General features: G+C 50.0%; 1 protein-coding gene and 1 long non-coding RNA gene across 5 annotated transcripts in view; both read right to left on the bottom strand.

The window, feature by feature from the left end:
* ACSL6 (acyl-CoA synthetase long chain family member 6) overlaps positions 1 to 16,482 on the bottom strand; it is a 37,047-nt gene extending 20,565 nt beyond the window's left edge. For 3 of the 4 annotated variants that reach the window (XR_014886567.1, XM_085236758.1, XM_085236759.1), the window contains exons 1-3: positions 16,333 to 16,482; positions 1,774 to 1,994; positions 547 to 661 (exon numbers count right to left, since the gene is read on the bottom strand). Coding sequence is in view for 3 of the 4 variants with exons in the window: in XM_085236758.1 (XP_085092884.1) it covers positions 547 to 661; positions 1,774 to 1,994; positions 16,333 to 16,381 (385 nt within the window). In the remaining variant the exon portion in view is untranslated. Of the gene's footprint in view, positions 1 to 546; positions 662 to 1,773; positions 1,995 to 8,041; positions 8,216 to 16,332 lie in introns of those variants that run through there. The other variant, XM_010719254.4, reaches the window with a different exon arrangement.
* A 3,438-nt stretch (positions 16,483 to 19,920) lies between these two features.
* LOC109370150 (uncharacterized) overlaps positions 19,921 to 22,222 on the bottom strand; it is a 32,825-nt gene continuing 30,523 nt past the window's right edge. Inside the window, exon 3 of the long non-coding RNA XR_014886582.1 lies at positions 19,921 to 20,714. This is a non-coding gene — a long non-coding RNA (uncharacterized LOC109370150). The remainder of the gene's footprint in view (positions 20,715 to 22,222) is intronic.

Here is a 22,222-nt window from a genome sequence, read left to right on the forward strand (position 1 = left end):
CACTTAATGTATTCAGAAGTGTTCTGGAAGTGAATAATGCATGATGAGCGTCACTGATGCTGCAGAATTCAGGGCATTAAGTTGTTTGCCCGTGGCAGCAAAAAGACCTCATGGTACCAAGAGACTTCACAGTGAAATTCAATGGTATTAAATGCAAAATAATGCACAGTGCTAATAGTAACCTTAATTACAACTCCCCAGTGATTACTTGTAAATCAGTCATTCCGTTATCAGTAAAAGAGATGCTGAAGCTGCTCTGGTTAATTCTGAGCAGAAAGGAGCAAAACAGCATCTGGACCCCAGGGCACCCTTTTGGCCAACCCAGCCTTAGAGGCTCCGACTCCTTGGCATTCAACATTGACCTGCACTACTCTCACTTGGCATCCCACGCCTCATTGGCCTCCTACAATCAGTCACCCTCCTACACTGCTTGGGTTTTAAAAGACTTCTTGTCCTTCCACATTTTTGACTTCTAAATATCTTTTGGTGACCGAAATGTTGGCACCTCATTGGGTCTCTCCACTCATCCCATCACCATGCTCTCACCAGAGATGCTGAACCCCCTCCGGAAGACCTCATACATGGTCCTGGCATCGTCGTAGTAATGGGTCAGCAGCTGTGGGCTGTCCCCAATCACCGAGCGGCGTGCTCCATCCAGGCCCTGTGTGACACAACACAGTATGGCAATGGGAAACCAAAGCCCAGAGATGAGCATAGAGATACAAGTTCTAAATCTGCAGATAGCACAGGAGGAAAAAATTGTTGGTTCAAATGGTGCTGGGTGAGATGTTGGGTTGGTGGGGATAACAAAGTGGGGACATCCAGGGGATTGACAGCTCCAGGCTCTGTGGGGCCCCAGGACATCTCCTCAAGGACACCCAGACCAAAGCACAGCACAGGCTCCAGGCTCAGCCCATCAGGAGATAACAGCAGGAAGATAAAATGAGCTGACACCACAGCCAGCCAGATAAGGAGGGAAAAAATAGTGAGGGGCTCCTAATGGCTCCCAGAGATGGGACAGGAAGGACAAACAGATGCCACCATCACTGCGATCTCCTGCGGACACAGCTGAACTGTAGCGGTGGTACTGGGTGGGAGGGAGCGATGGGGACAGTGCCACCAGTCAGCAGGAAGGCTCAGTAAAGCCCATCCATGTGGGGCTTTACATTCCTCCCAGCCTTTTAAAAATTTGTTGGCATCGAAGGCAAGAATATTTTACGTGGGCACGGGAAAAGGCTTCAAATTCTCAGTGTTTCAGATATGAATTTAAATTGAAACGATTTTCAGAACTATTTCTCCTCCTTGAAATAGAGCAGTTCCATTAAACCTTAAGACCTCTTAAGAGCACAAACATTAATTACTCCTCAGCCGCACAAATGGATTTGGGTATACTTCTGCTCTTTATTGAAAAGTCTGCAGCAGCCACCACTCAGTAACCAACATGAACAAGAGGAGAGGTCTTAGAGCTCTTGTGGGGATGGGTGGTTTCCTGGCAGTGTAAAAAAATTCATGTAATACCTGCTGCTGTAATTTTCAGCCCTTGGTAGCTAGGCAAAGCTAAAATCAAGATGGATTTGAAAAAAACAAGAGAATAAATTAATGGGCTGGGTTCTAGTTTTCCTCTTTACAGAAAGGGCAAATTAACCAACCCCACCACTCTATGATTCCGTGATCTTTAAGATCCCTTCCAACCCAACCATTCCGTGATCTCCCAGAGGAGAATTCAGCCCCTCTCAGGGTACCTGGTGACCCCCAGTGCCAACCCAGCCTCACCTCGACCTCCTCCGACTGCACGCGCAGATCACAGGGCGGCTTCACAGCCTTGGGCCGACTGGCAAACCAGTAGGCGACGACGGCAGCGAAGGCACCGATGCCCACCAGTGCGGTGGCAGGCAGGTTGCGGAAGAACTGGCTGAGGTCATCGAACTCGGGGAGCCGCAGGCTCCGCAGGATTTCCTGAGCTTGCATCTTCTCCACGAGCGACACGGTGATTTCTGTAAGAGCCAAAGGATGGCCTCCTCAGCCATTGGGAACGTGATGCTCTGCAGCCTCGTGGAGATGTAGGCCAAGAGGTCCTTCATTTGAGAGCAGCATATGTGGGAAAGGGATGAGAGAGGAGGCAGCATCCCCACAGCAGCGAGTGGGAGCACGCAGCTCGTTCCTGAGGGACATCTGAGCATTTGCTTGGCAATGTAGCTGCCAAACCATGGTGAGATTTATCTCCTCCAGGCTGAGATGAGCCCTGGGCCCAAGCTGTGATCAGAACAGGTTGCAGCATCCCATGGGAGGGCAGGATCAGGCCATGCAGCACCAGCTCCAGCCATCAGCCCACAGAGCAGCACACTGCACAGATATGCTCCACAACACACTCTCCTTTGTGCCAACTTAGAGTTCCTTATGGTTTATGTCAGGCTAAATTATAAGCAGTTCAAGCCAAAGGGAGTTTCAGGGATCACTGTAGAGTTTCCTGGAACAACCACCTGGGAGTGCCGGTTGGGGATAAGGCACAGAGGGTATCAGGCACAGGCACTGCGGGGCCCACCCAGCACCACCCAGGCCCTGAAGATGGGACCACGCCTCAGGGACACATCTTACAGCACAGCAAGGCAGTCCCAGCCCCCCACCTCTGTACCCCAGGGCTTTGCAGCGGGCACACCAGCTCCCTGCTCCTGGGTCGCTGGGTGAGGCTGTGCTCGGGGGATTGCATTTGGGTGCTGTGCACACAAGAGGCATCTTAAAAGACATGTGTTTACAGATAGGTCCCTGTATCAGTGCTCTGCCAGGGAGCCTGCAGCAACTGCCAACCCTGCAGAAGACGAGCCAAGCAGATGCTGCAGAGTGAGGGTTCCAAACAGTTAGGGTTTCCTATTAAGCCCCACGGTACTATTTGTGATCTTACAAGCAGGCAAGATCTTAACAACAACGTTTTTCTGCAGCAGGAGCTGGGCAGCCCCTTCCCTTTGCTCTCTGATCAAGCTCCAACATGCAGAGCCAGGAGAGATGAATGCAGGGGCTTCCCCCAGCCAGGGCTCCACACAAAGGCACCACTGACCTGAGCACAAACCGGCTTTCTTCCTCATGGGAACAGCGTCTGGGGCACACTGTGGGTCAGGACTACCCCCCCCCCACAACCCTTTCCCATATTCACACTAAGGGCACAAGCCAGCCTGCAAATAGGCCCCTCTGCACCATGCTCTGGGGGAGATTTTTAATTTTTTGTGAGCAAAAAGACACAACGAACAGCTGACCTCACTCACCGTAGGGCTAACAGCAGCCCCAGCCCTCTTCTTTGCCCAGACCCGCAGCTCAGCACCCCACAGCCACCCCTGATCCCCTTCAGGAGCTGCTGGGATGGTCTCTGGGGGCACTGCCCACCCACACTGCAATTTTTTCCTGAGCTTTTTGCTCCGGAGATCTGCTCACTGGAGAGAATGGGGAAGCAGCACAGTGCTGGTGCAGAGATAATACAGGCAAAAGGGTGATGCTTGGCCCCTGCCCCAATTTTACACCTGTTCACCTTGATCTCGCACCCTTATGAGCCCATAGGGTCAACTGCACAGAACAGAGCTGGGAGAGGACCACAGAGTGTTTGGGAGGAGCAGTGCTGCCCAGGCTCCCCATGCTGCAGGATGGGTTCACTTCCTCTAATATTCTGCCTGTTTCCCTCCTCTAGATCAAGAAATTAAAAATCATAGTTACAATTTTAAAAAAATCAGCCTGGTCCTTGGGTTGGGTCTCCCACCCAGCAGCCAGCATCCAACTCAGAGCTCCCAGCACATCCCAGCCCAGGGGTCAGAGCACTTCACTCAATGGAGCAGCACAAGAGATGAGCACACAGGGCTCTCTGTGCTCTGTCAGCTGTAACTAATTATCAGGATTATCAGCCAGTGCAAGGCTAAAGCTATTTAAAACTCCCCTAAACTTTTCCTGCTCTTGCTCCTGCAGGTGTATGCTTCGCTGTAAGCCTTTCCCATGCAACATCCCTCAGACAGATCAGTTACTTTGCATCCATGTGCTGCATCACTGCTTTGATTCTGGGGACGGTAGTCGTCATCAAAAAACACTCCCTACTCACCAAGCCTTATCCCAGACTCTTGCATGTGCTTCATTTTACCACCTGTGAGATAACTGACTCCCATGTGCCACAGTACAGAAAACGCAGCTGGTTACACTTAGTCCTTTGCAGGGCAAATCACAATGATTTCATTGAAGAATCGAAGCAAAAGCATTAGTCCTCACTGACTGTGGTTGCATTGCAGCTCAGCGAGTCATAATTCAGAAGAGAAAAAATAATCAAGTCTTTTGGATTATTATGTTGAGACTCAGACAGCATAAGGAGAGAGAGGGGATTGCTGCTGGGCTCAGATTTGCCCTGGGGCAGCTGTGTGCACTGCTGGTGGATGGAGCAGGAGAGGGGCTGAGTGCTGGCCAGGCTGCGGCACCTCCGCAGGGCACTGCAGCAGCACCCAGAGAGCAAGCAACGGAAGGGAAGCAGGTTGTCATTCTACTGATGAAAAATGTCCTTCTCCCCTCCCTTTGGGAATCAGACACGGCCAATCTGCTCGGCTGGCCGCCCGCCAGAAGGACTATTAAGGAACGGGGTTTCTCTGGTACTAAGCCTCTTTAGCCCCAACGGGCCGGTGCTGGAGGGGGCTCTGCACCTGGCTGGGAATGTGGCACTGTCCCTGTGCCACCCCCACGTTGTCCCTCCTGGCCAGCCCGCAGCAACCTGTCACGGAGAGAGGCACTGCAGCCGGGGCACGTGCATACAAACACACACGTATAAATGAACAGATTAACACGTAGAACCACCGAATCATTCAGGTTGGAAAACATCTCTCAGATGCCCACAACCCCGGCCCACACCCCACCATGCCCACTGACCTCATCCCACAGTGCCACATCCCCACGGCTCTGGAACACCCCCAGGTCGTGACTCCCCACATTCCCCGGGCAGCTGTGCCAGTGCTGACCGCCCTTTACTCCTAACATCCAACCTGAAATACAAATATCCACATCCTGCTCCCGCCCTGCGTTCCCAATGGAGCCCCTCAGCAACACGCGGTGCAGAGCAGCTCCGCTCCCCCCGCACAGCCCCTCAGCTGCTGGGGACGGCGGTGCTGCCAGAGGGAAGGCACAGACAAAGGATGTGGATCTCCAGGCAACGCCGAAGAACGGCCCCGGCCTCCCGCAGCCGAGAAGTGCATTTGCAAGACACAAGGTCTTTGCAAGCATCCGCTAAAATGGGGAAAAAATGCTAACAGGGAACTCAGTGTGCTGACAGTCTGATTTTACAGAGGGAACGCAATCATCGCGGTGCAAATAGAGGTATTTAGAGCATCTAAAATATCTGCAGCACATCATGTGCCAAGAGAAATGATTCACTGAATTACCCAGCAGCCGTGCCAGCAATGCCATTGCTCACAGCCTCGACCCCCGACATCCATGTCACCTATTTGCCTCCCATGCCAAAGCCCCCTCCCAGGAGGCTTTGCCCCCCACTCCCTACTTCACCCAGTTACAGCTCACAGATGGAAGTGGCCTAAAAGTCCCCTAGGCACCACATGCAGAGTGGTGATGCTCTACAGCGCTGGGATGCAGCATGCAGGGGAGCTGAGGCTGAGTGCTGGTCCCCATCTGCCACTCCTCTGGGTGATGAAGTGTTGGGATGCCCTGAAAGCGTTTTAAGGATCCTACCAAAAGAGGAGAACTCGATGGCTCACAGCTCTCACCTCAAGTCCATCAGTTTCCCAAGGCCTGGTGATGCTAACGCTCACCTCCCTACTGAAGCATCCCCAGCCCTGTCACCAATGGCACTGATGGTTGGTTGTCCCCTACACTATCTGGTGCTGTTGCTCAGGTTGGAAAGGCCCTCACAGCACCCCATCCCCACCTGTGGGCTGGCTGCCCTCACTAATTCCCGCCTCATCACTCTGGTAGAGTTATAATGAAGAGCACATCTTTAATTGCTCCACGAAGGCTGGATCAGGACTGTGTCAAGTGCGTGGCCATGAAGATGGTGTCATGGCTGCCACTGAGAAACGGCACTGAAAATGGCAGCTTAAAAAAGTAACAGTCGTGTCATGATCCAGCTATAATAAATACAGTTGTAACCTTCCCAGTAAGCCAGCTATAATTAGATCAGGTTAATTACCAGTCAAGTGCCCTGCAAGTTACAGAGCTTTCTGAAGAACCCTGTCCACACAGATGGGGAGTAGCAAGGGGCCCCCAGGGCAGCTCTGGAGCAAGCAGGTTTCATCCTGCCCTGTGCACATGCAGTGTGAATACGGGAACCCAGCCCAGGCTTATCCCAAAACAAACCAGCAGCTGCAGGCAGCTTTGGACATTTCAGAGCTCATTTGGCAGTTCTACAACAGAGGAAGAGGCCAGAAAGCAAGGGTTAAGGAAGATGCAAGGCATGTGCCAAAAGACCTGGAGGAAAGTGGCTCCTTTCTCCCACGTGGGTGCAGCAGGTAGGAGAGGTGGACACGGCACAACATGGCATGGTGCAACATGGCACAGTGCAACATGGCACAGCACGTCTGCTGCACAGAGCTGCTGCGCCCTGCCAGACCCCGCGGTCACCACCGACACAACGCTGCCTGCAACCTGCCAGAGCTTGAAATTATTTCCGCACTGTGCATGGGGATCTCACTGTGCCATTAAAGGAACATCACTTTAGGTTGCTCTCTTGCATGTGAGGTCAGTGAAATGGTCACTGCACTGAGGTCTGTGCTGTAAAATGGCAGATAGCCACATGTTTGCACTGCGCACCTAAGGATGCCCAGCAGCAGCATCAACCCACCATGCTATAATCTTCCAGAAACAAGCGAGGGCTCCTGACAGTATCCTCTTCACCTCCATCCTGTCTCCATCAATGGGAGGGTAGAACAGGCACACAGCAAAGCAATAGGGAAAGCAAGAAACCACAAGAAACCATGCAATGCTTCATGCCCACAGATGGGGTTTCCACATTCCGTGCTTAACCTCCGGCGTGCAGCCCAACCAACGTTTGCAGTTCACACATTGGCAGGCTTTAACATGCATAACGGGCACATGTGTGTTTGTGTGCTGGAAGGCAGTGTGAAACCACAGTGTTTGGTTGTGGATCACATACACTTTCACACTTTCCACGCAGGTGCCTACAGAGCTCTGGCAGAGCACACATCGTCGCCTGCCCTGGGAGGTCCCAACCACTCTCCCTGCAGCAGGAAAGACAGCAACATCCAACAGGTTGCCCAAGGAGGTTGTGGATGCCCCATCCCTGCAGGCATTAAAGACCAGGCTGGATGTGTTCTGGGCAGCCTGGTTCTGCAGGTTGGTGACCTGCACATAGCAGGGGATTGGAACAAGATGATCGCTGTGGTCCTTTGCAACCCAGCCCATTTTACAATCCATCGCAAAGAGCCCTCCTCACTACAGGGTGGTGAAATACCACGTACACAAAGCCTGCCAACCCGCAGGGTCTCAGCCAAGCAACACGAGTTCCCTGCTCTCTGCAGAGTTTTCCTGCTGCCGGGAGCGAGCCGTGCCGCCCACGCGGGACCTCGCGGAGCAAAGCCCAGAGAGATGACTCTGCTGAGCCCTACAGACAGCCCCAGAGAGCAGCGCTGCCTTTGCACCCCGTGTCATTGTGCACGGCAGGTGGGCAATGCAGCGCCCGAGGGCTGGAGGACCCGCATTGCTCTGCAGCTTTCAGCCTGCACGCGGCTTCAGCCAGAGCCAGAGCTGCAGCTTTTTCCCACTTTAAAGCTTAGAGACATCTGGAGGAAAAAAAAAAAGAAAAACAAACCAAACCAAACAGAAAACTGCAGATCCCACACACGCTTTCTGCTGCTTGCGTCCATCCCCATCCTGCCGGCTGTGCTGCCGTCTCTGCCCTGAGCCCGGCCGAGACCTCCAGCAGCAGCGCCCGCCGTGCTGCAGCCCCGATGCCGCTTTGCTTTGCTTTGCTCAGCACCCCGCAGCCCCACCGCCAGCCGTGCCGTGGGACCGCACTGCACGCACACCGACACCCACCAGCACAGCACGCTGCACTCACCGCAGCCGTCTGTCCGTCCGTCCGTCCGTCCCACGAGCTCAGCTCATGGTCGGCTCCGTCGCCGGCGCCCGCGTTCACGGGCTCGTGGAGAACTGCTGACTGCAGGACGTCCCACCCCCTTCCCATCTGCAAACTGCCGAAAGAAGTTAAGCTTGGCTAATATCAGCTTAGGCTGTATTAGCGCGGAGCTGCCCGCTGTAACCCTTGGGGCTCCGCGGGGCTGCGCGGTCACAGCCGCTCCTCAGGCGTGCCAGCAGCTCCCAGCAGGAGCCAGGCGAGGCGTCCGGGGGCAAAGCTTCAAAGCCTTCCTGCCAACGCTTAATTTAAAGCGAAAAGCAGCGTCGCGGGTTTTTTTGGTTTTTTTTTAGTGGTTTTTTCCCCCCCTAAAAAAAATACCAAAAAATGAGGCTTCTGATAAGCAAAGAGCTTCCACCGGCAGCCCTAGGCTGCTAAATTAACAGCTTCAGAGCCTGAGTAGAATAGATGTAAACCATCTGAATCAATGAAAGAGTAAGAGGACATAACTACAGCCAATATCACCCTTATGTTGTTAAAATTAGTAAAAACAAAGCCAAATAAATCCATCAACAGGACTTGTAAATTCACTCTTGTTAATTTACAGCGATAGCAACAAAAGCAAACCTTTAACCATTCACTATCACCCTTCTCAGCGGAGTCCTCAAAGAACTCCCCCCTCCAAAAAAAAAAAAAAAAAAAAAAAAAAAAAAGAAAAAAGTTATCTCTGGGTGCAGATATTTAATGACTTTCCAGGCAAACTCATCAAACATTCCTCATTTGGCCCATCTGTGGCTATTCTGCAATCAGTCCCAATTTATAAGACTACGAGGGAGCGTCAGGCTGAGTGTAAATCAGTGTCCCTCAGTGGGGGTACAGCACTGCCCATCCTTTATCCTGTGTGCTCAGGATGTGCAGCAGGCAGAGCAGTGTAGTTCAGGTGTGCACAGCCCCAGGAATGCACCATAGCTGTGCTGGAGAGCTCTGGGGAAAGAGTCGAAGTGCTTGCAGAACTCTCAGCTGAGCACAATGTGCTGGAGGAGATGGAAACCATTTGTATCTCTTTATGCTTTTATACGTTATCAGAATGAATGAGAAACACGGGTGACGGCTGAATTTTGAACAAAGTGGTGGTCACAGCCAGAGGGACACAGAGGTGGGGAAGCGGCCAACCCAGGCTGCACACCAGGAAACCACAGTTGGGGTGCAGCCCTCACTCCTCCATCTCACGCAGCACTGTGATGCAGTGAGAATTCCCATAAGAACTGTCTGCCAGCCCAGGGCCACAGCTTTGGGAACAGAGAAGAAAACTACTAGAAAGGCCCCCGGGTTCCCCTTTAGAAGTGCAAAAAAACAGGCACTGATTAAATGAATGAAAGTGATGTAAAGGATGGGGGAAATTCACCCCCTGTGTTTGGCTGTTGAGCACTCCCTCGTTCCTTCCTACGGCCTTTGGTCATTAATTACACACTCCGTATTTCTGACCAGTAACAAAGAGCAGCAGGAAGGAAATGCGCTGTATGAACAGAGGATTAATTCAGTCATTAGGGATGCTGACACGAGGCCACCAGCGCAGAGCTTCTCTCTCCTCCCCCTCCAGCCCTCAGTTCCCTCGCACTGCAGGAACACCAATGGATGCATCTCCCAGCTGCCGTCTCCCCACACCCTTGGGAGTCCCAAAGCTCAGTCCCCGCATTGCTGCCAGGCACAGCATAGATCCTGCCAGGCACTGGGGACACGGCCGTGTGGGCATCGCTGCAGCAGAGGGTTTTGAGAGCTCAGTAGCCAGGCTGTCATTTGGGATGTCCTTGCTTCAAATTGTTTCTTTTCTTCTGATAGTAACAGCACGCAGTGGTGCTGTTTGAATATAAACCACTTGGTTTACATGCCAGAGTCTTTGTTGTTGATTCAGTTATTTTTTTTAGTTTTGAGGGTTTTTTTTTTTAACTTTAAATTAAGCAGCAGTTGAGCCATCCATGGTTTCGTTTCCACTCAGTTCTGTCTGACTTCTGCACCCCGCTGCACGCCCTGCTTTCATTCCCAACATGAGTGCAACTCGCTTTTACTCAAGCTCACATATTTTCATGTGTATTTCCAAGCTACATGAAGGCATTCCTGTCTGTGCTGAGTTCAGTGCACATCAACAAACCCCCAGTTCAGAGCACACGGTGCATTTCTGCTGCCTCCGTCCTTGTGGCTTTTCCCCATCTCTAGCACCTTCCTCTTTCCTGTTGCAAAAGCAGCTCTCAGAGCCTCTGCTTTGGGTATTTTGAGACATCTCTCTAAGACTTTGCAGTTCCTTATCCTCCTCCCTCTGGCAAGCCCAGAGCTGACCTCCAAAGAGTTAAAGCATAGGAGGCCCCCAGTTCTTTCCTCCCTCTCAACGGTTTTTGCCTTTTCAAATGTGTTTAACCAAATACAGCGAACAGAGGATATGCAAATGCCTTTTCCCAAAGGAAACACAGGGCTGAATTGTTGCTGACGGGTCACAGCATCACACCACCCTCGGCAGCCTCTCAGCTGAAGGGATTTGCTCTGCCGGGATCGGGGCCCAGGAGGAGCCTGGCGGGCACAGCGATCCGTTCGAGGCGGGGACGCGGCGGTGCGCGGGGTGCCCGGGGTGTCCCCGGCCGGCCTCTGACCCTGCCTGCACGGCTGAGCCTGAAATAGAATTATTTCATAAACCCGCAGGGAGCCGCTCGCCAACGGGTCGTAGAGCGATGGGAATCGCCTTGCAAAGTTCGGAGCTCCGTCAGGCTGCTGGTTTGACGTGGGCAACCTTTTGCAAGCAGCCGGCAGGAGATCTGAGCACGCTGCAGCACAAAAATAACTCCGCGTTTGCCCCTCTAGAATTACAAATCACGGATTTACCTAAAACTGAACTGCACGGGACGTACTGGCAGAAACACATTCAGAAAACAATCGGATATATTTGTCCATCGTTAAAAACGGTCCGTAATGTTCTTCCACCTTTTACGCCTGGAAGGGAGGGGAGAGGGGGGAGGGCAGAGGAAGAGGAGAGGGCATTGAAGAGGTTGGTGACATCAGCTGGCACTGCTCGCGGTGGTGCCACCTAGCAGCCACACGCGACACCGCCGCGGCTCCGACCCCAAACCACACCGTGTTTGCTGTTTGTTCTCATTTGCCCAGCCGTGTGGGTGCTGCGTGCCCCCTGTCTCGCCCCTCACTTAAAGGAAGCGATGTCTGTGTTGTTTGTGGAGTTGATATTAAGGATTTGCAGCCGAGGGATGGAGCTGGATGCTGCTCTGCAGCCCATGGGAACCTGCAGCCCTTGCCATGTGAGATCCCAGTGCATCCTCCCCTGGTGCTGATGGCACTCTCTGTCCCCTCTGGCACTGTCTCAAGCCCACGAGGGTTGGCACAGCCTGGACTGCTGCAGCTCATGCGTGGGGACATCCCACCCCTGCTGCTCAATGGCTGTGGAGGGAGCAAAGGCCACTTGAGCTCCTTCTCTTGGCTATGAACCAGTGGCCAGCCCAGAGGAAGGGAGGCCACACAGCATTCCACCCACCAACAGATCCCAGAGAGACATGGTACACTCTGCACCCAACTGTATCTACACTGCACATCAGCCATCCTTTCCAGAAAGCTGTCTGGAGGAGGAGACCTGGGCTCAGGAGCCAGCAGAATGAGAACAGAGCTGCCCCACAGGCATCAGCCTCAGGGAGGTTGGGAAGGAAGCACCAGGAAAAACAAGCAGCTGCTGAGCTGTCATGCTGGCACCAGACAGGCAGCCGATGGATTAGTCATAACCAAACTGGATAGAAGCTCAGATTTCAGAGCAAAAGCTTATAGGACCAAAAAAAAAAAAAAAAAAAAAAAAAAAAGCATTCCAAAATGGAAGCGTGTGCAGGGAAACTCCTCTCGGAGCAGGGAGGTCCCACTGGTGGCACCCTGTGCTGGGTCCTTGCATCACAGCCTGCCATGTCCGGACCTGAAGATTTGGCTCCAGAAGATGGGTTTGCACGAGCAGCACTCTGCAGACTGCAGCAGACCAAGGACCCTTCCCAGCCCGTCGTTTACTCCAAACCAGCCAGTATCCTGCAGCACCCCTGCAGGACAGGAACCGTGCTCATGTGGTATTCCAAATGGCACAACTCGCCCCAAGAGAGAAGAGTGAGGTGATGAAACCAGGTACCCCAGCATCCCCTTGACCTCACAGAGACCATCCCATCTGATACTGATTCTGCAGCATTATTTTGCAGTAATGAAGTGGAAACTGTTTCCTAGTGGTGCGGCCTGCCTGAGATTGTATCTACACCACCGCAGCCACATGCTTGAGGAAATGGAAATGTGAGCTGCATTCTTGCAAGACCATTGCACACAGAGCTAGATGTAAAAACCTCTCTCTCCTTGGTTGGGGGTTTCCCAAGAAGAAGGTGATTTCCACTGAATGATGCCTTTCTTTCCTCGCTTCCTGTGGCGCAAAGGAAAAGGGCTTGGACAAGATGGTTGGATTTATCTTCTTTCCACATTGTTGAAAGTTGTGTGCTGCCCAAGATGAAAGCTTGGTGGCTTACAGGGGAGGTGTTTGCCTGGCAAGTGGCAGCACAGCATGGGCTCGGAGCTTTATCCCTTCCCAGCACCAACCACTGAATTTTTCATCACACGGCCTCCAATCCAAAGGTCAATTTATTTTATCCGTATACAGGGCACAAGGAGAAGAAAAATCAGCCACAGCCTTCCCTTCTCTCCCCTCTATCTGCCTTCTCAGCAGCCAAGGGTCACCTTGAAGGCTCTGTGACAGTGTTTACAGTGAAGGGAGGCTTTGACACAGCAAGTGACTTGTCATCAAAACACACTGATGGCACGCCATGGCAATCAATATGAGCCCAGCAAAACATTTACCTGTGTGACACTGCATGGAAACAGTGCTCAGTGCCTCGGAGTCTGCAGAAAAAGATTTGCCAGGACCCTGAATCAGCATATTGGGAAATAACAGCCATGGGAGCCAGGCTGGGCTCACAGCAAGCTGCAGAAAAGCTCAGGAAGGAACCTGAGGAATCCACTGTTAGTATGGGATTCTACAGATTTGAGGGATAAAATTTGAGCATCTTCATCCATACTTTAAAGCCATGTCCTCTCTGGCACACCTCAATCCATTGCATCAGGCTGCAGAAATGGGCAGAGATGGCCCAGACCCCAACCTGGAGGGTTTGGCTTCGCACAGCAGCACAAGGCACATAAATAGCAGTGATAAAAAAAACCCTCATTGTATTGATCCACTGCCAAAGGAAGAAACACTTATAAATAAAAGTAGTATTAATAGACGCTCTCCTTTCTTCTTCCTTGCTGGTAAGAAAGAGCAAAGCCAAGAAGGAGGCCATGGGGATGGAGCATCCCTTGGTATCTCCCAGCACCTGCCTCAGCTCCCTATGAGTCAGCTGGGTGCTGCAGCCACTATATGGTGATACCAGGTTGGGTATTGGGAACAATCTCTTCTCCAACGAGTAGTCAGGTGCTGGCACAGCTGCCCAGGGAGCGGGGTGTCACCAACCCGGAGATGCTTCAGAACGTGGAGATGTGGCACTGGGGGAGGAAGTCAGTGGGCATGGTGAGCTGGGCTTGGGGATCTGAGAGGTCTTCTCCTACCTGAACGATTCTGCAAGGCTGAATTTTCACACAAATTTCCACAGAAACATAATAACGAGGAAAGGTTTAAGCCCTGTGATGCTCAGCAGTGCTCAGTGATACAAAGCCAACAGCTACACTCTCACTTCTGTAACATCATATTTCTTCGTCCCTGGCTTGCTCCCAAGTCAGCTTTCCTACATCCACGGGTATTCAGTTAATTCGGTTTGCCAGTTGTCTTCAAAGCTTTTCTCCTCTTTTCATTACTTAGAAAAATTGGTAACACCCATAGTGGAGTGGAGACAAAAATCAAATAAATGTCTAAATTAGTCCAGAGCAGCAGAGAAAACTGCTGTGTGCTGCCTTTCCCCACAAGCAAGCAGAGAAATGCAGGTACATTTACTCCTTCCTTTTGATGGTATCTAACAATTGTCTAAATGGAAAAGTAATAGAGCTGGAGAATAAAAGCAACTAAATATATCGCACCACACAGCCCAGGCACTGCCTCTCCCACAGCAGTCAGTGCTCCATGCCCAGCCCTGGGCATCTGCTTTGTGCCACACGCAGAGCACAGCAGGGAACGTCCCCTGTCCTGAGACCTGAACTTCAGGCTGTCACTGAGGGCTCTGTGTCACGGTGTGAGAAGTGGGTTTGGAAATGGGGCTGTAAGAGTCTCATGCAGCCTCTCCAGAGTTTTCATGTGAGGGACTCAGCTGTAATGTTGTAAAGCCACAACCAAACCGTCCCAAGGTGCAAATCTCTGCCCATTGGTGCCTGCTCTGCATCCACCAGAGCACCCAGGGTAACAGAGAGCTTGTCTGCACATTGGGAATTAATCATCTTTGTCTACCGCATTATTCCACCAAGGTCAGCACTGCAGACCCATCCTCAATGATTCAAACCCATTGTAAATGTGCAAGAAACTCATATAAACCCAACAAGAGTGCTGCAATGGCACGTGGTGGACACCATGCACCTTGTTAAGTACATCAGCACAGCTACCATGTTCCCTCAGCAGCACGGAGCTGTGTTCAATGGGACAAAGCCACCAGAAGACCAAGACCACATGCAAGAGCAGCAACCACAAGCACACAGCTACTGGGCTGGACAGGATCCGAGCACAGAGTCATCTCCCTTGTGCAGCCTGACACCTGTGAGGGGCAGTGGCAGCACGGGACACCCAGGGCACACAAGGTCAGGCTGAAATCACCATTCACACCAAAATAAAATGGGTGAGGAATTAAGGGAGGCCATGAGCCAGAGCCACACCTGGATGGATGGACACTTGGGGATGGCAGGGCATGCAGAGAGAGATGTGTGGATGTGGCAGGGTGGTACTAACAGGCTGCCCTGGAAGCAGGGAATCACCGTGCCTGGAGTTGCTCCAGAATATGGAGGTGGGACACAGGAGGGACATGGTCAGCAGGCATGGGGGGATGGGTTGGGGTTGGACTTAGGGATCTGAGAGATGTTTTCCAACCTCAATGGTTCTATCATGGGGTTGGTCCTGCAGCGCACATAGAAGCCCCAGGGAATCATTCCCCACTGGCTCCGCTCTGCTGTTGTCATAAGCAAAACTTCAGATCCAGTAACAGAGCTCAGAGCAATCTCTGGGGTTCTGGGCCCAAAACACCGCAACAAACACTCGCCTGCAGCCCCTGAGCCAGCTCCTGCTCTCTGATTCACCCGTGGAATTCCCACTAGGCAAAATTAGCAGTATGTGAGTTTTGTTACAATTCAGAAGCAGCTGCTTGAAGCAGGGAAAGGACACTGACTTCAGTGTGAGCCACCAGGATGTTTCCGAAGACAAAGGTGATATTCAGTTCCCTATTTTTTTCATCTTTTCCAGATTCGGAAACATCAAGTAGATATGCACATAAATAATTACAACATGTTTTCCATTCTTGGCACTTCCCAGCAGAAGATTTACCTAATGATGCAAAGCTGTCATCTTTAAAAATCATTTCCCCTTTGTACTTCTCCTTGGAGGTCTGCTGGTGGATGAAGAGAGAAATAGCACAGGCACCGAGCCATGCCTTTCTGCAGTGAAGATGCTTCAGATTCGAAGGTCCTAGTTTAAGGCCAAAGCCTTACATACCTTACAGAAAAGCACCTATTTCAGACCCAAACGGATATTTTAGTCCACACACAGTTTGAACCATCACTACCCGTCCACAAAACAATGGGACACCAGTTCAGCCCTGCCCACCCACACGAGCACACACGCAGCCCCACGCACTGCCCTATTGCACGCACCCACTGCAAATAAGCAGAAAGTGCCCTTACACACTGCCAGAGATGGACCGACCAAATAACCCCTCAGGATGCTTTGAAATTATGTAACACACCCAGCCGTTCCTCCAGCCCTCTCTCGCTCTGCCGCACCACCTCATTGTGTGCCACCAAACTGCACGCATGCAGCAGAATATCAAATTTTCACCTCCGAAACCACCCTTGCCGTTCAGCGCCGGCTCCCATCCGATTGCATTTCTCCCCTTTTAATCGGAAAGTAATTAAATAGGAATATCCGTGCTGGGAGGCCGGGGAACCGCTCCTAGGGCCGGGGGGCTCCGTTCCCGGCTCGCCTCGGCCGGGCCGCGCTGCCACCCCTCCCCCCGCAGCCCCTCTCCCGCACCCCGAGGCGGTCAGGGAGGGCCTTGGGTTGTAGCGGGTCGGGCACTCACCCAGCAGCAGGCAGCCGGAGCCCGCGGAGCCCAGCAGCGGGGCGAGCATCCCTGCGGCGCGGCCGCTCCCGCCGCGCACTGCGGCGCGCACACTGCGCACCCGGCCCGCACCGGCACCGCGCGCTGCCCGGCATAGGGCGGTATTTTTAGCATCCCTCCTCCTCCTCTCCCCATCCTGGCCAGCCCTCCGGCTCCTTCTTACGTCGGGCGAGGCTGCTCGGCGGTGTGCGCAGGTCCTTTCCCCCCTCTGAGCACCAGGGAAAGAGGAAAAGGGAGAAACTTTATTCCGCAGCGATCGGTATTTTCGCCTTCGGTCTGTGAAATTGCCGCTGAATGGCGACCCGCGTGGTAGTGGTCCCGAAAGCCCCGACCAGCAGAAATACCGAAAGCTCCATCAGAATTGCTTGGAGACAGATCGGCATTGCTTCGAAATACGTCAAAACCTTAAAAACACAGCAAGTGGCTACATACAAAAGGAGATGGAACGCTTATGCTGGCAAACGGATGGGAGGAGCCAACAGATTTATATTCTTAGCAATTCCATCTCTCCTCGAACAAAGCTGGTTGTAGAAAATTAATCTGAGCTCCACGGTACGAGAAGGGCTTTGCAGAACAAAGCTTTACAACAGCTGCGCCAGCAGTGAGCTCAGATGTCACAGCCTCGGTAAGCACAGCCAGTGGGAAAATGGGTCAGGAGTGGCAAGGAGTGGAACATGCACCATCGTGTCCTTTTTCTTGATCAGCAAGCATGACAGATCTGCAGGACAAGCAGAACCGCAGCAGGCAGCTGCTTAACTCCTTGTGAGTGTGGAGCAAGATGCACCCAAACATCCCCTGCACGTGAGGAATTAGCCCTCATTTATCAATGATTAGAGGTGTCCTGTCCAGAGCGTGATTTCCTTTGAAGATAAAAGCTTTTGACTTCCTTAAAAGTGAGAACAGAGCTGATGTAAGTGAAGAATTTCCATTTGATGGGCAAAGGCACTTTAAATGTGGTTTCCTTCTGATTCACTTAAAAAAGACTTAAAATTTCCTGCATACAGAAGATCAACTTCTGACTAAAACTGATATCACCTGTTAGTGTCACTACTGCCCACTGCTGAAAGCTGTAAGGAAATTTCTACACCCAACTGCTCAGGTAAATTGGGTTTCCAAAATCCTTCATCTCAAAGCAAGAAATACAAACTACAACAAACAAACAACAGAAAACTCAAGTGTGCTCCAATGGAGACTAAAGACAATCATATCTGTATCTTCAGACTTCAGTTCTCTTGATAAAAGCCTTCACAGACTACAGCAATTGTGACTTCAGCTACACTTTGTACCAGAAAAATCAAATAAAAGTAAATTAGATTGCCTAGCAGCAGAGAAATGATTTTGCCAAGTCCTATTTTATGGCTGTTTTACTTAAAAGCTTTTGTCCAGTCTGTTCCTGAAACACTCATTTCTGATAAGGAAGAACATTTCCTTCCCCACTTTGTAGCTTCTTCCATGCTTTTGAAGGCTTGACATCTTGTTTTCTGCAAGCAATCTGCAATCTGCATCCCACAGCCACTAGGACTCCCCCAAAGCACCAAAGGTATTTGCTGAGCCCTGCCTGTGGGCTCCTGCAAAGCTAGATATGACAGTACTGAAGCTGAAAGATAGGAGAAATTAAGCTGTCCTAATCATATAGCATCTCTTGGTCTTTCGGGAGATGGACTTAGAAATTAATACCTCTTTAGGGAAGCTAAGGGAGCAGTAGGAACTGATTAAAGTCCAGCAACTTCCAGAATTCCACTGAAGTTTACAGCAAAGATTTGTACTGAGTCCTGAAAAGGACTTCCTTAGGAGGAGGAAAGGCCACTGACACAATGAAAACCACCTGGGCCTCCTGGTTTTGGCTCTGGGGATCTGCGAGGTGCCCGCCCATGCTCTGCAAGGAAGAGCTTCCCTGACCTCATCAGCTCCAGCAGCATCTCCTCCAACCTCGGTGTCAACTAAAAAAAGACTACTGACTTCCTGTGTTTCACCGCAAATTTCCTGCCTTTCTGTGAAGTTCTCACGAGCTCTTTTCTAATTCTTGGCTTCTGTTTCAATCCTTTGGTAGCTTTTCATTACAAACCAAGGCAAATGTTGCCCAAATGACCATCACAAGGTCCAGCTGAGGAGGCTATTTTCTGAAGCTGCTCACACCCCTTATTTAAGTGCTGTCTCTCACTGTCTCACCTAGGATGAGAGCAATGGAGACTATTTCAAGATGTGTGAGACACCTGTCATGATGTTGACATTTTCCACAGTAAGAAACCACCTAGAATCCTACTCAGAATTCATGAGTCAAATGAATGTTCCAAATTGCTACAATTTCACAGTCGGCTCGGCACAGTCGGTTACAGAAGTCATACCTTTGGCCATCAGGAGATACCACATTGACAGCCAGCAACAGTATTCCTAATATCCAGACCAAAAAATATAAACAAGAAAGGCCATCCAAGGAATCTGAGCTTACATTCCTCTCTTAGCTAAGTTAAGTTTTCCAGTTTATCTCTAACTCTGTTACTACCAGAAGATCCTGCTGCTCTGCTTCCTCACACTCTGGTCTGGCCATAGGGAACACATGCTGTACCACATCTCTGAATAATACTAAAAAAATTTAAAGTTACTCCTACTCATTCTCACCATTACAAGATTTGTCCAAAAGAAGAAATATCCATTTCTTTTTTTTTTTTTCCAGTTCTCTTCTGTGTTCATTCAATATTCTGCTGTAATCTTGTTGTTCGAAGTAACACTAAATACAAAAAACACTCTTTGAAAGTGCTCCATTTTATTAATTCTTTTAAGAAGGGTGTACTATATTTCAAGCTGCAACTTGCCCAATTTTTATTTCAGGTTTTTCAATCTCTTTTCATCCCCAACCAGCTGGTAAACTGTTACTATGGCAGCACTCAATGCAGTGACTCAGCACTCCCCCACATTTCAGTATCAGCTGTCTGCCTTCCTGGTTTCTTATGATGGTAATCATGCCCTATTCTCTGTTTCATTACAGAATTATGAGATCATTCTCCCCTTGTCTAATTCAGCATTTGTTGAGGAAATCAGTGCAAGAATCTGCAAAGTAAATATCATAACTATTCAGGATACTATTTTAGCTTTCATTTTATGTTGACCAGAAAGATGCTTGAACTTCTTCCATCAACTCTCAGTGTTTCCTTGGAGCTACATTACCCACTGCCAACTGAGCTAGTCTGACTTCAAACCACAATATACCCAACTCCGAAACATTCCAGCTACACTGAGTAAGCAGAAACCCCCCCTCCTTTCGTTGCAGTTCACATGTCCTTGCTTCCTGTGCCTGGGCAGGAACTGTCTTCCTCCTCCTTCGTTTACCTAGATCTGAAGTTGCATTGATGCCTTGAGTTTTCACCTTGTCTGGTCCTTTGTCTGGTTTTCACTGGTAAACTGATCATCCAGTTCTCATAATTACAAGCAGAACTATTGCTTAGAGGAATAGAGAAGATACACACACACACACGCACACGCACACACACACACTAATCTTTACCTTTGAGCTAACTGGGGAGATGATGAATCCACAGTGGTCATCCAATTTGGCACATCCAAAAATGTAAGAACGTTTTGATGAATCATCGTTTTGAAAACAATTTTGATAACTGTGGAATCAAGAAAGCCTGTGGCTTTCTGTCTTGTGGTTGCCTTATGCCAGAGCTAGAAAGGCATGAGTTATCTCATTGAGGCTTTTCTTGAAGCAGAAGCATTTCCTTTACCTCCTTTTGACATGTAACGACATAGGTGAGTTTAAATTGGCTGGCTCAGGACGTCACAAAACAAACTCTTCCTTCCAAGGTGCAGCTTGCCATCACAAGTATAACAAAAGCTATCATCACTGTCATTAAGTGTGCTGGAAAATTATGTTTACCTTTTTCACAAATATTTGTTCCAATTTTTTTTTTTTTTTTTTTTTGTAAGACTGCCAGCCAGCCACAATTCTATAAAGCGTAAATTAGGAAATGGGCTCAGATCATAGAATTGCTAAAGTTGGAAAAGCTGGACTCATCTGGCCCTACGCCGACCCATCCCCTCCGTGCCCATTAACCACGTCCCCCAGCGCCACGTCTGCCCTCGTGCTCTCAGCCGACGCCAGTAGGGAGCCGGCGCCTCCAGCACCACGGACAGCGGCCGCCCCACACCGGCACAGCCCGTAATTGCCGCAGCTGTTAATTAGAGAACCCACTCTGCCCCCATCACCTCACATAGATTTGCGATAGGCTCCCAGTTGTATTCAGTGTTACATGCCAGAAGGAGGACACACCACCTTAGGAGTGCTTGTTCCATCCACGTCTTCTGCTTCTGCTCCAGATTCCTCAGCCATTTCTTTTTTCTACCTGTTGAAGAGAATACACTTAAGTCTGCTGTATTTAATAATGGTTGTCCATACAGAGGAATGTGGACTTGTGACTGAAAGTTGGAGAGAAGTGAGTGCTTATAGTGAGGAGATAATACATTTACGGGAGGCACAGCATATGGACCAGCACTATTTGGCAGCCCAAATCAGTAAGAAGCAATGGGACTGACCTTACAGTAAATCTGAATAAATGTGTTCTGCATCCAATAGCCAAGATAACAGTACCTAGTGCTTCTAAAAGCTATATAATCATGCTGTATGGTGCCAACTTACCTTCCATGCGTGAATTTGAATTAAGGATATCTTGGCCAGATGAAGAGAGAAGTCAAATGTAAGCCTTCCCTCAAGTCAACAGAAGCAATTACCTCCTCTACATGAAACGCAGTCACCTAAAGCATCCTGATGTTTTGTATTATTGATTTTGATTGCAATTTTTTCTTTATTTGTTGACAGCTCTTCTTTAAGCTAGACTTGTAACATTCTACATCAATATTATTGGCAAGTACATAGTTACTGTAGGAATACAGCAAGAATCATCTGCTACCTGAAAGATGGGGAGCCAGGAGCCAAGCACAATGCAGCTGACAAGGCAGGCACCTTACTGTCGGAGTGCAGCCTCACAGCAACCAAGCACAGCAAGCAGGACAGGCCTAGGGATGGCAGCCAAACACTCAGTCCATCAGCAACTGTCTGGTGATGAAAGAAATCTGAGGTTGAGTCAGGATCAATCCACTGGTTGGGATTCAAAATCAGCAGGGTTCATAGCCAGAGGGAGGCACGGTTGCAGCTGAGCTGATGATCAACATTTCTGCAGTACTAGCAGGAGCTGAATGATCTCCAGGGCTGAGCTTAAATAGGCTCCTGGTCTGTGGGCAGAGTGTGAGCAGAGGCCCAGCTGAAGCTGGTCAGAGCCAACAAAGCCTGTTATTGTCCATGGGGCTCCAGCTGGTACAAACTTTCATCAGCAAAGGCTGCCTTTCAATATTTGACTCTATTTGGTAAAGTGAGGGCATCATGTAATTGTTGATTAATTGGCTTTTATCAGTCAAACTTTCACAATAAGGACATTTTGTTAGGCAAATACACATACAAATTGTAATTCTTGGACTCTGAAGCAATTTACCAAACGTGAATTTTTAATAACTCTCGTTAATTTCATTGTATTTAACCTATGTATGACTGTTAGCTGAGGTGAATGACTATAGTGGCAAAAGTCCTCCTGGTTGCAAGAAAAAAAGCTGGATAAGAAAGCTCTATTCAATTATTTGCAGGAAAATTCAGTCAACTGCTGATGCAAACTAGTAAAAATAGAATATTTCATTTTGAGAATTCAAAACCCACAGCAGGTATTAGACTAGAAGTGACGTAATGCCCTACTTTATGGATTTGGTTTCTGTTCATGTCCATTTATCACCACCATGAACTCTCTGAACTACTTCTGGCAGGGTGATGCAAGGAGAAGAGTGGGTGCCACCTCTGCTCTGCTGC

This window comes from Meleagris gallopavo, chromosome 15, assembly GCF_905368555.1.
Source record: "Meleagris gallopavo chromosome 15, MGAL_WU_HG_1.1, whole genome shotgun sequence".
NCBI classification, from domain to species: domain Eukaryota; kingdom Metazoa; phylum Chordata; class Aves; order Galliformes; family Phasianidae; genus Meleagris; species Meleagris gallopavo.